A 14,821-nucleotide genomic window follows, 5' to 3' on the forward strand; every position below is an offset into this window, starting at 1 on the left:
TGTGAGGCTGATAGTTGGGTGGCTGTGAGGATTGGTGCGGGAGCGCAGTGCTGTCAGTGGAGATGGGGTTGTGAGGTGTTTGAGGTGATGTGGAAGACGGAGTGATGCAGAGTGCGTTAGTGTACTCACTTTTCCGGACCTGGTGAGGTCATTGAATCTCTTGCGGCACTGAATCCAAGTGCGGGTGGTGTTTCTCCTGCTTGTGACCTCCGCGGCCACCTCCTCCCATGCCCTCTTGGTGGCGCTGGCAGGGCACCTCCTTCCATCCGTGGGGAACAGCGTCTCCCTCCTCATGCGGACCCCGTCCAGCAGCACCTGGAGGGCGTGGTCCGTGAAACGGGGAGCAGCCTTACCCCTGTGCTCCTCCATCCTTGATGGAGTGTAGTTTGTGGCTGGAGGGGCTTTGGTGGACTGCCCCTTTAAATAGAGCGCAACCATCGCTCAGACGTCAATGCGCATGCGCAGGCCGCCGGCACGCAGCTGAGAAGCGCGGAACCCGTAACTGCCGGCTAATCACATCAATCATCCCGCGATCGCGTGCGCAACGCACTCAATTTGGCCGGCGCGTTTTCCTCGAGCCCGCCCGACCACCCGCTGCCAACCCGCACCCCTGGTAAAATCGGGCCCTATGGTTATCAAGGGATATGGGGATAGGGCAGGAAAGTGGAGTTGAGGTAAAAGACCAGCCATGATCTTACTGAATGGTGGAGCAAGCTCGAGGGGCCGCATGGACTAGTCCTGCCCCTATTTCTTCTGTTGTTACATATCTATAATAAAAATCATGAGGTAGAAATGATATGCTTTTCCCATGTTTTTCAAGCGTAAAATGGGTGCAATGTTCACCAATTTGAGTGTGCTGTCCTGCGCCCAATCTTTCCTGATGCCTGCCTAAAATTAGCATTGGATAAATTTAAATATGCAAAGAAGAGTTCTGTGCTTGTTTCCATGTGTGTAATACCATGGACGATCGACTAGTATAGCAAAAAAAAATCTTGGCTTTTCTCGACTGAGTACCATAAAGTTGTCTCCAAGATGATTTATTGTACGTTTAGCCAGCTATTTCTTCAAGGGGTAGAATGGGACCATGGCTTTAATGTACCCTTACCACTGACTTCTATTCAAAGGAGATTTGGATCTTGACTAGCTCTGTTTCATACATATTTAGCTGGAATTAAACTATCAAAATGAAAACATTATTAGGAATGAACATTTTATAGATTTTTTTTTTTCCCCTTTTTCCCTTCCTCTATTGACCCCATATGGATGAGCAGGCAAAGCACCTCTCCAGTATTCCAAGGATCATGAATGCATATCCGAAATCATTTTATATAGTCACCCATTTTGACTAATACATACCCACTACCAAGTTTTTTTTATTCATTCATGGGATGTGGGCGTCGCTGGCGATGCCAGCATTTATTGCCCTTGAGAAGGTGGTGGTGAGCCGCCTTCTTGAACCGCTGCAGTCCGTGTGTTGAAGGTTCTCCCACAGTGCTATTAGGAAGGGAGTTCCAGGATTTTTACCCAGCGTCGATGAAGGAACGGCGATATATTTCCAAGTCGGGATGGTGTGAGACTTTGAGTTGCCAGGAGTTGTTGCTAATAAACTTCATGACATTTTCTATATTCCTACCTGTCATAAGCTGGTGATAAACTGATGGCGTGTGACAAGAAGGTGGCATCCCTCACTGATGGACATTTAGTTCCTCTGCACAGGGAATGAGCAGGATGTGGGAGTGTGGGATGTTCCTGTATTCCTTGTATAGAGTTTCTAATCAGCTGCTGTGCGGATGAAGTAAAGTACCTTCCCCATGTGGAAGAAATGAATAAAAATCTCTGCACTTAGCATCTGTTATGCATCTCCCAGTGGCTGGTTTGAGTTGCGTTGGCCGATACCTGAAAGCATGCCACGTGCTAGTCAGAGTAGAAATAGGAGGATATTTCAAATGAATACGTGGCTAGAGGAATGGTGCAAGGGGGAGGGATTCAAATTCCTGGGACACTGGAAACGGTTCTGGGGGAGGTGGGACCAGTACAAACCGGATGGTCTGCACCTGGGCAGGGCCGGGACTGCTGTCCTAGGAGGAGTGTTTGCTAGTGCTGTTGGGGAGGGTTTAAACTAAAGTGGCAGGGGGTTGGGAACCTGAGCAGGGAGAGAGAGGAAAGCGTAACAGGAAGGGACAGAAGGTATGGAGTAATAGGTAAAGTGTTAAAAAAGGAAAAAGCAGGAACTAAGCGTCACAAAACAGATTTGAAAGTTCTTTATCTGAATGCACGTAGCATTCGTAATAAAATGGACGAGTTAACGGCACAAATAACTACGTATGGGTATGATCTTGTGGCCATTACAGAAACATGGCTGCAGGGTGACAACGACTAGGAATTAAATATGCCAGGGTATTTAACAATCAGGAAGGACAGGCAGGAAGGAAGGGGAGGTGGGGTGGCTATGTTAATAAAGGAAGGAATCACTGTAATACAGAGAAATGATATTGGGACAAAGCATCAAGATAATGAAACAGTTTGGGTGGAGATAAGGAATAATAAGGGAAAAAAAACATTAGTGGGCGTAGTATATAGGCCTCCTAATAGTTGCAACTCTGCTGGAAGAAGTATTAATCAGGAGATAGTCGGGGCATGTAATAAGGGAACAGCCATAATTATGGGGGATTTTAATTATCATATTAACTGGACAAATCAAATTGGGCAGAGCAGCCTTGAGGACGAGTTCATTGAGTGCATCAGGGATGGATTTCTTGAGCAGTATGTAACTGATCCTACAAGGGGGCAGGCAACCTTGGACCTGGTCCTGTGTAATGAGTCAGGATTAATTAATAATGTCCTAGTTAAGGATCCCCTTGGAACGAGCGACCACAACATGGTTGAATTCCATATCCAATTAGAGGGTGAGAAGGTTGATTCTCAAACAAGCGTACTGAGCTTGAATAAAGGAGACTATGATGGTATGAGAGCGGAATTGATTAAAGTGGACTGGGAAAATAGATTAAAGGGTAAGACGGAACATGAGCAGTGGTGTTCATTTAGAGAGTTATTTTACAACTTTCAAAATAAATATATTCCACTGAGGAAAAAAGGGTGTAAAAGAAATGACAGCCATCCGTGGCTAAGTAAAGAAATCAAGGATAGTATCCGACTAAAAACAAGGACATATAAGGTAGCCAAACTTAGTGGGAGGATAGAAGATTGGGAATTCTTCAAAAGACAGCAAAAAGTAACTAAAGGATTGATTAAGAAAGGGAAGTTAGATTATGAAAAGAAATTAGCAAAAAATATAAAAACAGATAGCAAGAGTTTCTATAGTTATATAAAAAGAAAAAGGGTGGCTAAGGCAAACATAGGTCCCTTAGAGGATGAGACCGGGAAATTAATGGTGGGAAACATGGAGATGGCAAAAATGCTGAACAAATATTTTGTTTCAGTCTTTACAGTAGAGGACACTAAGAATATCCCAACACTGGACAAACAGGGGACTCTCGGGGGGGAGGAGCTAAATACGATTAAAATCACTCAGGAGATGGTACTCAGTAAAATAATGGGACTCAAGGCGGATAAATCCCCTGGACCTGATGGCTTCCATCCTAGGGTCTTGAGGGAAGTGGCAGTAGGGATTGTGGATGCTTTGGTGATAGTTTTCCAAAATTCCCTGGACTCAGGAGAGGTCCCGGCAGATTGGAAAACTGCTAATGTAACACCGTTATTTAAAAAGGGTAGTAGGCAGAAGGCTGGAAATTATAGGCCAGTTAGCTTAACATCTGTGGTGGGTAAAATTTTGGAGTCTATTATTAAGGAGACAGTAACGGAACATTTAGATAAGCATAATTTAATAGGACAAAGTCAGCATGGCTTTATGAAGGGGAAGTCATGTCTGACAAATTTGCTTGAGTTCTTCGAGGATATAACGTATAGGGTGGATAAAGGGGAACCAGTGGACATAGTGTATTTAGACTTCCAGAAGGCATTCGACAAGGTGCCACATAAAAGATTATTACTTAAGATAAAAAATCACGGGATTGGGGGTAATATTCTGGCATGGGTGGAGGATTGGTTATCGAACAGGAAGCAGAGAGTTGGGATAAATGGTTCATTTTCGGACTGGCAACCAGTAACCAGTGGTGTTCCACAGGGGTCGGTGCTGGGTCCCCAACTCTTTACAATCTATATTAACGATTTGGAGGAGGGGACCGAGTGCAACATATCAAAATTTGCAGATGATACAAAGATGGGAGGGAAAGTAGAGAGTGAGGAGGACATAAAAAACCTGCAAGGGGATATAGACAGGCTGGGTGAGTGGGCGGAGATTTGGCAGATGCAATATAATATTGGAAAATGTGAGGTTATGCACTTTGGCAGGAAAAATCAGAGAGCAAGTTATTTTCTTAATGGCGAGAGACTGGAAAGTACTGCAGTACAAAGGGATCTGGGGGTCCTAGTGCAAGAAAATCAAAAAGTTGGTATGCAGGTGCAGCAGGTGATCAAGAAAGCCAACGGAATGTTGGCTTTTATTGCTAGGGGGATAGAATATAAAAACAAGGAGGTATTGCTGCAGTTATATAAGGTATTGGTGAGACCGCACCTGGAATACTGCATACAGTTTTGGTCTCCATACTTAAGAAAAGACATACTTGCTCTCGAGGCAGTACAAAGAAGGTTCACTCGGTTAATCCCGGGGATGAGGGGGCGGACATATGAGGAGAGGTTGAGTAGATTGGGACTCTACTCATTGGAGTTCAGAAGAATGAGAGGCGATCTTATTGAAACATATAAGATTGTGAAGGGTCTTGATCGGGTGGATGCAGTAAGGATGTTCCCAAAGATGGGTGAAACTAGAACTAGGGGGCATAATCTTAGAATAAGGGGCTGCTCTTTCAAAACTGAGATGAGGAGAAACTTCTTCACTCAGAGGGTGGTAGGTCTGTGGAATTTGCTGCCCCAGGAAGCTGTGGAAGCTACATCATTAGATAAATTTAAAACAGAAATAGACAGTTTCCTAGAAGTAAAGGGAATTAGGGGTTATGGGGAGCGGGCAGGAAATTGGACATGAAGCTGAGTTCGGATCGGTCAATGCCCTGTGGGTGGCGGAGAGGGCCCAGGGGCTATGTGGCCGGGTCCTGCTCCGACTTCTTGTGTTCTTTAGATTTGTGGTTGGGATCAGATCAGCCATGATCTTATTGAATGGCGGAGCAGGCTCGAGGGGCCGATTGGCCTACTCCTGCTCCAATTTCTTATGTTCTTATGTTCTTATGTTCATGTTCACCCACCCATCCTCTTGGTTGTGTTAGTGCATGGCACAGAATTTTGAGACCATGCAGGATTTCCACCTGCTTAGCATTTGGGTCATCAATAAATTGAGTGTTGCTGGGATTGATAGTTGCTTTAACTATGGCTAAACATATAATTTTGCTGCTTGAGTGATCATTAACCTAGATGTTGTCCCCTGCCACCCCCCTCCCTCCCTCCATCAGAAGCAGATTATTTTGAAAGAACAAAAAATACTGGCACTGCAAGTAATTACATTAGGAAGGTCAGGAATGGGGCCACAAAACAAAAATGAAGTATTTAAATGCATCATTTTTGAGGGATACATCCTCTGGAAATTCCCTGGAATATTACTTACCAGTATGAATGCAATAATTACCGTCATTCATTATTTTACTGTATGCAGTGAAATTAATCATGGGTGTTTTTTGTAAATGATTGCAGTGTTGTATCCTAGAAGCTGCTGCTGATTCACTTTCCTGTACAGGCATGAAGAAAATATTTAAAAATTCAAAGCTGACTACCGAATGGGTCTTTGAAACAACATTAAATGCGAAGAAATCTGTCCAAAGTAAAGGTTTCTAGCAAATCCTCAATTTAAAATATTTTATAAATTAACTGAAGCTACAGCAACAAAAATACATGGTGTTTGTGGTAGTGAATGAGCTGCTATTTCTACTCTAGATCAGTCCTATATCCTCATTTTAATTTTTTTTTTAAGAAATTGCTCACTTTTAACAGAAAATTGCACCAGTGCAATCTTCCTATTTCAAATGGATACCTATGTTAAATTTTGATCTTGAATAAGCAATTCTAGTGTTTTTTGATAGCTTATGGTAGCTTCAAAACTGTCAATTTGATATCACATTTTGTCTTTCAGGCTGTTTTCAGACCAGATCTTTAAAAATTGATTCAAGGTCTTGTACTATGCTGTACACTTGTATTTCTGGACATGTAGTTCAGTTCCTTTTTATAGGCCTGGTGTTTTGCTGTAATATTTAATGCAGGCAAACATAAAATTGATTTTTGAAGAATGAGGCTAATGTCTGTTCAGTAGATTCTTATACTACAGATGGTTATAAATATGGGTATTCATGAAAAATGTGTTGGATTTTTTTTGTTGAAAAAATTGTCTTCCACCATCCAACTGCATTTTGCTATAAAATGTTATCCAATGTATTGCAATTTAGGTTTCAAGGAAGTAAGAAAGATGATCTGATTGGCATAGCCTACAATAGGTTGATCAGGATGGATTCAAGCACGGGAGATGCAATCAAGACATGGAGGTTCAGCAACATGAAACAGTGGAATGTAAATTGGGAGATCAAAATGGTACGGTTAGTTAGAAATGTACTGAATCTTTTATATTTTAAAGAAACTTGGCACATTAAGTTATTATAATTTGGATATAATCACTATTTTGAATAGTTAAGTTTGGTCAGTGGTCTGTCATGTGAGATCCATATGAGTAAATCAGAATTAATGTGTACAAATAACAATCAAGTTGGAATATTTTTCAGTATGTAATTCTAGTTGCAGATGAAACAAACACATTTGAAAGTGCAAAATATTATGAACTGTATATTCTATTAAATAATTTTTGGAGCACATCTCTGGGTTGGAAATAATTTGATTTTCAAAAATCATAACTAATTTTGCTACCCTATTTTTGGGGTGCAGAAAATGGAAAGCAATGTGGAAAGGGAACAAACTAATGATTTAATTATTCTCCCAGTTTTTGACATTTGCCTCTCTCCTGTCATGGCCTTTAAATATGCTTCCCTCCCCAACAACTCATTTTAGCTCATTTTCCAAAATACAATGTACACAATGGCAGTCTTGGAACAAACAGCAGATGATATTTTTTTTAAACTCTCTGTTCTACTGCAGTCTTCTAATAAGACTTTATGATTAATTTCTTGGTGTACCTTTTTGACTAAATAAAACTTTTTTTGTTTTTAAAAAAAACCTTATTGGAAAAGCAGCATATTATCATGTTTAATATAACATTGTAATGCATGTTACAAGATATAATGCAGATTTTTTAAGGACGTGCTATTTCTCCATTCTGTCCTTCCCCCTTCCTGCTCTCCTTGCAAAGTGCTTCATATTCAATGAACTACTTGGAACTGCAATCACTGTCATGTCGGCAAACATGGCAGCCAATTTTCATTCGGCATGTTCCCGGGAACAGCAATTGGCTAATGATGGGTTATTTTTTGATTTTGCTGGTTGAGAGAGGCATGTTGGCCAGGACACATGGAGACCTAACTGTTCTTCACTGAATAGTACCATGGGATCTTTAAAGTCTAATTGACCACAGGAACATGAAGACCTAACTTCAGTTTAAAGTCTCTTCTGAAATTCAGCACCTTTTAACAATGCAGCACTCCTTCATAACTACAGTGGAGTGTCGGACAGGAGTGGGATTTGAACCATGACCACCTTACTCAGGCATGGGGTAGAAATTTGCGAGGCTGGCATGAACTGGGTGCAGGAAACTATCCCTGCACCTAAACAGATGTGCCCGAGGCCTGATTGACATTGGCCCGGCAAGCTGCCGATCTCTTCCATACATCTGCAGGCAACTTGTTGGAAGCGGAGGTCAATTTTGGCCGGGGCCCTCTGGTAAGCGCTGGGAGGTGGGGAAGCAGAACAGGAGGGGTTACTTGCAGGTTGGTAGCAGCCCTCAGTAGTGCTGCGGAGCCAAGAGGAGCACTCCTGCTCCAATTGGCTCTGCATGAAGATTTTTTTTAACCGTACCTTTTTGGTGGCTGCCATTTGTTAGGTTGCATCTAATACTGGAAAAGCTGCTCAGAGCAGCCCAATTTCAGCAAGGGTGTCCTTAAACAGGTGTTAGACCTCTCATTACCATATTCAAGGAGCCTTACTCCTGCAGAGCATCTGAACCAAAATGGCATCAGACGTGTATCCAACACTGTTCAAGCATGGGAGGTAGGCTCCCTAAATTGGACCTCTGCACTATTTTCCAGCTGGAAAACAGGGGCACAGAGAGGTCCAATTTCTACCTAATATTGTTCCCAATTAAGCCAAGCTGATACAAGTAGATTAGATTCTGTAACAGACAACAGTTTTTTGGGATGCTTCCCAGCTGTAGCTATTATACCAGTGCCAGCAAAATGCAATTCCCTTATCAGACCAGTGGGTTTTGAGAGTTGGTCTAAATGCATCATTTCTAATTCAGCTGTGTTAGGATATTAATTTGATCCCAAATCTACACCAATTCCAACAAGAATTTGGTTCCAAAAAGGATTATTTCTCCAAATATAAAAGGATTAGTTCTCCAAATTGTCTCTCCCCTATCCTCCAATGTCAGCAAAGGGATGAATCAATATATTTATTTGTTTATTTAAAAAAACCTAATTGAATAGCTTTTTTTAAAAAGAATTGGAATTTCTGAAATTGTTTTACACATTAGTTTCATTTCTGCAAAACTGCATTCACTCTAGGTTAAAAGAAAATGATCATAATTATCATATTTTTTGATCAAAAACAAGCAACAAAAGGGATTGTAAAGTAGGTATACTTAGCATGACTGATTTTTTTTTTAAGGACTCCTAAAGATGAGAATTCATCTTTTGAATTAAGAACATATATTCTGCATGACATGTTGGAGGGAGGAGAAAGTATACTGCACCTGCAACTTTAAAAATGCATTAAATTTTGTGTATCTATGTTTAGGTGACTGTTGAGTTTGCAGATGATGTTCGGCTTTCGTTTATCTGTGGAGATATCGACTGCAAGGTAGTTCACGAGTTCATTGGTGGTTACATTTTCCTGTCGACACGGGCTAAAGATCAGAACGAAAGCTTGGATGAAGATATGTTCTTTAAGCTTACTAGTGGTTGGATGTGACAGCAAATACATGGAAAGATATATTCGGGCCATTAAAAAGCCTTTGTTAGATGAGTGCTGTTACTCAACATATGCTGCTTATTCCAGCAAGCGCCTCGTACTGTAATCTTTTACCATGGATTTTTTTTTTGTGTTTTGTTTTAGTTACCAGATCAGTTAACACTGTATGTGCACTAACAGGAACACTTAGTAACTAGCTACCAAACAACCAACTGCAGTTTTGGAAATGGCATGTTCTCCCCACCTGACACAGCAAACTTGAAAGATCCCTCATCAGAAATGTTTCATAATTAAAGCCTTGAAACAAGCCATATAGTATGATCCATAAGCTGACCACGAGGAGTAATGTCGAGGGCAGAAAAAACGCGAAGAATATTTATCAAACTTTTGCATGTGTGTTTTTAACTTTAATGTTTTGGCCTTTTTAAAACCAAACAAAAAAATCCCCTACATAAATCAGAACTATTACAGATTCTTGGAAAATGAAGGTAGTTTTGTTTGGGAATTGAAGAACACAGCTCATATTGTTTTAACTTGCCTACCCAAATGTCCAGTTATTTAGTTTCATTTACATATTGTACTTTATATTGCCAACCATTTTTTTACACCTTATAGTATTATGTGAAGCTGTTTTAATCACCAGCATTAGTTACCTCTTTGTTTCACTTAAAATGAATTTTTTCCAGTACATTATGAAGTAATGCTATATGAAGTATTTGTTTTTTCATGTAACTAATGTAAAAACACAAGTTTTATATAATTGTACAGTTTTTGAACTATAGCATCACAAATCGATTACAGAATGTGCTTAGAATGTATTAGGTTTTGATGTGCTTTTGCAGGCATAGATAACAGTAAAAATTTATTTCAATAGAAGAAAATTAATTTTTTGAGCCTTGCTTAATTATATCATGTTTCATTGTAACAGCTAGCTGAAATTGTGCCACAAACATCCTAAGCAGTGGAGCATAACATTGTTTTGAAACTATGTATAAATGCATTTATTTTAAATAAAAGTTAATCTTTTATTTAAAATGTCTCTTTCACTATTTATTTAAAATTAAGTTTGGTTTGAGGTCAACCTGATAGACAAGCCGCAACATGTTAGTTTTGCACAGATGACTCACTGGGAGAATATAACTACAGCTGAGCTGTTGGGTGGAATACCACACGGTAGCTTTCCAGATCAGCCCTGTCTTCACAGAAGAGTCTTTGCTGATGGCAATTAACTGATTAATCTTGACCACCTGATGTGGAGAAGTTTGAGTTCAGGCCAACTTCTCTAGATGGAGAATCTCGATCAGCAATAGCAAGAAATGTTGATTTGGAATAATTTGTTCAAATAAAGTGGAGTGTAACTGAAGTACAGTGAATCTTAGAAAGTCAAACTAGTGGCAGGAGGGAAGGTCATTATATCCAACATGGTTATAAACCTGTTTCTTGATTCTTGGGAAATTCAATACTTTGCCATTTTCAGTTTTTACAAGAGATTACTGGATCTATTTTATCAGTTTGGATGTCCTTAATATCCAGATAATGTTGCTTTGCAGATAATTGTATTTATTTTTTTTAAATTAGATTGGTTCATTGGTGCTTTGATGCGCCCTGTTGTGGTAGAATACAGGTATTTGTCTGAGATCCTGGCCATAACTGGACAGTGCTGAGCATAGGCAAGGCATGTTGTCAGGAGAGTGCTCCATGCCAAATTATTCTTGCTCACTTTACAGTATCTACCCCCAGAGGTTTGAATGTAGATTGCCCCCTCACTCAGGGATGATGCAATGCATGAAAATCGTATAAAGTAAAATCTATTGGAAATAATTGACTCTCAAAGTCAGCCTAACAATGACAGATGGCCATGAGAATTCATGGAGTCTGGAGTCAATGGTGATGGAGGAGTTGACTGATTTTGTGAGTATGACTATATTAGGCTGTTGCTAGACCAGTCTAGGGGACAACTTTGCTGATTTTATGAACTTTTGTGCAAAATTGGAATGTACAAAGTGCTGTCTTAAGAAAAAGATTATTTGTTGCCTGATGTTTGACTGCTGTGAGGAAATTGTTTCCAGTACATCAGATTGTCAGATTGTCAGATGTCACATCAGGTCAGCTTTTCCACAAGGTGTGGTATCCCAGCCTACAGAAGTTTGTAGAAAAATCAGACAACTGCACTGAGTTTACACTGGTCTTTGAGAGAATTGCTCAACCCCTAAGCCATAAGATTGAGAATGCTAAAAGATAATTATTTCCAAAACCCAAATTGGTAACAGGACAGCTGATTGATGTAGCTGAGATGTTGCAAACTTCTTATTTGCTGTAGCTTCCATGTGCTCTCAGACCTTTTTAACAGGAGGAATTTGATCAGTAGTTACTGCGATCTGTGTTCCTTCTAGACGAATGTGATCCAAATTTGGAATTAACCATACCATTGATCAACAGCTATTGACATCTGATTGGGTAAGCTTTTGAGCACCCAAGCAGCAAATTAGAACAAATTTCTGAAAGGCTAATCACACTTATTTACCAATGACCTGTTTGAACATATGTCTTTGAATTTACTTGGGGAAAGAGGTGGCAATAATACTGCAATGTCTATTTTAGGAGTTGTGGAAACTGCTTGAATTGTCCTGATTATAAAGTATTATCTCATTTTTAATTTATAGCCTGTATAACCAAAGAACTTCGTGCAGCTTTTTGACTCTGATTGAGCCAGATTCGATGAAACGACCTATATTGTTGGATAGCTTTGAAGGGAGAGGAATGAATCTGAACTTTAAACCACATAATGGGGTGATTTTCAACTGCCGACCGCCTGCTTCTTACCTAAAAATGGGCGACCAACAATTGAAAATCAAGGGTGGGGGATCCTTGGCTGTCCTGTTAATGCCCAAGGCCCGCTTGATATAATTTTCAGGTGGGTCTGTAAAAGACTAACAGCCTGAAACAACAAGCAGGAGGCTGCTTAAATATGCAAATCTGAGTCCCGTGCTAGTTGTAGGATTTTAAATTACAATTTTCAGGTACAAATGGGCAGAGCATGCATTGATCGGCCAAACCAGCGAACCTTAAAGAGACCGCTCAAAACACGGCTCAGGAAACTTGTGATTTATTTTACTGGGCCCCCAAAAACATTCCAGCCCCCATCCCCACCCTGGGATCACCACCCTCTCTTCCAGGCCAGACCTGCCAGCCAGTGGTAGACAGATAATTTCCCACCCTCTCAGAACCACCGAGCTGGGGCTTGAAATGGCTGGAGTCTCCCTCCAGCACGAACTGGTGGATAAAGTGGCTGCTCTGATGACTTGGGCACAACTTTAAAATGGCTCCCAATATGTTTTGGTTGGCAGCAGAGGTAATCGTTATAACTTGTATTTCACATTTGTACCATGCTCGACATACTAAAGGCCACTATATAATTTTTGCTACCTGCTCTTTTCAACCATGATGGGGTTTTTTTTATATAAACTATATGAAACTTGCCCCTGCACCTAGGCTTCTCGAATCAAATTAACTCCTTGGTGTGAAGAAGCCTATTGTGAAACTGTAAAAGTAATATTTACTATTGAAGAGGACCTTTATAAACTGAAAGGAAAACTGAAACTTTCAATAATTGCTATTTCTGCCAATTTTAATTCCCGTGCGGATGAGTAGCATTCCTGCCCGGGAGTTTGAGTTGGAGGCCTGGCAGATTTTAGCTGACTAGCTTACAGAAAAGTATGTAATCTTTCACTGAAAAAGCCTCATCTGCTGCCAAAACCAGCAGCATTAAAATGGGGAATTGGGGGAACAGCGCGGAAAATGGAGCCACTCCATTTTAACTGCTCCCCGGCTCCATTCTCATCAATTGAGGAGAGTTAAAATTTCCCTCCTTTTGTGTTGAGAAAATTTCCTAAGTGACATCAATTATTGAAGCCTGACTTTTTCAGTGCAAGGTTACATACACTTGTGCAAGCTAATCAGATAAAGCTTTCACACATAATCAGATTGATACACTGTTTAAAATAAATATAGTTAAGGCCTTTTGATTCTGTGGAAAGCTCCTGAAAGGTTAGTGCTTTCATTGTCAATGTTTGAAATAACTATTTCTTATGCATTGTCCTATGAATAATTTGGATGGCAACTGCTCCCACTGCACAATAAAATTTGTATTATGATATGGAATTGAAAGCAATTAATTATTAAAAACAGTATGTAATCGCAGTAGCTGATTGGAATACGATTACATCTGTACACTCATACAAATTTTTATTGTCAGTTTTTTAACCTTTCTAAGTAAGAAAATAAAATCTGCAAAGATCAAAACTTCATTGTTACTTCATAATTCTGCATCCATCTGCATAGAACAGCTGCAACACAGTTGGATGTGGCTAGGGAAGAGAAGCCTTTGCCAAGCATTGAAATTGTGAACCAGAATGAGATGTGCTGTCTGCAATTGTTTATTTCCCTTTAAAGGGCAGACTGGTGACTGTAATACTTACCAGTAAAATGGACTATTGAAATTTTTTTTCATGCATTCATTAATAGGATTTCAGTGAGCCTTTGCACCGTTGTCATCTGCCAGTTAGAATTTCTTCAATAGTACTTGATTATTGATTTGTAACAACTATCCTGGCTAGCTAAAAATGAAACTATTATCTAACTCTAGTTCCAAGAAAGGGCAAAAGGGGCTAGTACAAAGGTCACTGTAATACAACACTCCAGAAAGTGAATGCGGGGAGGATTCATTCTCCAAAGCCACTGTTCACAACGTTTTGGAGATGTTTTCTACTCGTCAAAGTGAAAGAATGGAAAATTTTTCCTCTTTGCATCAAGCGCTTCCAGCTTCAGTACATTGTGGCTCGGAAGTAGAGTAAAGCCCTTCATTCCCCCATTAATGTGCCTTTACTTCAACCTCGAAGAGCAGCCCCAAAGATTCTGATTGACCAGGTATCGCCTCTTTAGTTAAGGGTTGTATCTACAAAAGTCCAGTCTGAAAGCCTCAATGGACCACCCAGAAAGCAGATCAGTCATTTCCACCGTATAGTCCCAATATTGCCACCAGGGGAATGTACCAATATTGGGACTATGATATAGTGGCAATAACAGAGACCTGGCTCAAAGAAGGGGAGGATTGGGTACTTCATATTCAAAGATAGGGAAGGAAAGAACAGGGGTGTGGTGGGGGGGCAGTATTAATCAAAGAAACTATTATAGAACTGGAAAGGAATGATGTTATTGAGGGGTCAAAGACAGAATCTATTAAGGAACAATAAAGGACCTGTTACACTGCTGGGTGTATACTATAGGCCACCAAATAGTGGGAAGGAGGTAGAGGAGCAAATTGCAGAAAGATGCAAGAACTATAAAGTTGTGATAATGGGGGCTTCAATTATCCCAATATAGACTGGGACAGTAACAATGAAAAGGGCAAAGAGGGGGAGGAATTCCTGAAATGTGTTTGAGAACACTCCCTGGCATAGTGTGTTTTCCAGCCCAACCAGAATGGAAACAGCGCTGGGTCTATTTCTGGGGAATGAAGTGGGGCAGGTGGAGCATGTTTCAGGTCGGGGGGAGGGGGCACTTGGAGAACAGTGATCATAATATCATTAGGTTTAAACTTGTTATGGAAAAGGACAAGGAACAATCAAATGTGAAAATGCTTAACTGGAGGGCAAATTTCAGTGAGTTG

At 40.4% G+C, this 14,821-nt stretch overlaps 1 protein-coding gene across 8 annotated transcripts in view; it reads left to right on the forward strand.

The window, feature by feature from the left end:
* Window positions 1-10,188, forward strand: part of fermt2 (FERM domain containing kindlin 2) — a 140,432-nt gene extending 130,244 nt beyond the window's left edge. For all 8 annotated transcript variants that reach the window (XM_067991608.1, XM_067991607.1, XM_067991609.1 and 5 more), the window contains 2 exons: window positions 6,468-6,609; window positions 8,980-10,188. In XM_067991608.1, coding sequence (XP_067847709.1) covers window positions 6,468-6,609; window positions 8,980-9,153 — 316 coding nt within the window. In that variant the 3' untranslated portion in view covers window positions 9,154-10,188. The remainder of the gene's footprint in view (window positions 1-6,467; window positions 6,610-8,979) is intronic.
* Window positions 10,189-14,821: the final 4,633 nt, after the last annotated feature.

Source organism: Heptranchias perlo, chromosome 10 (assembly GCF_035084215.1).
Source record: "Heptranchias perlo isolate sHepPer1 chromosome 10, sHepPer1.hap1, whole genome shotgun sequence".
Lineage (NCBI taxonomy): Eukaryota > Metazoa > Chordata > Chondrichthyes > Hexanchiformes > Hexanchidae > Heptranchias > Heptranchias perlo.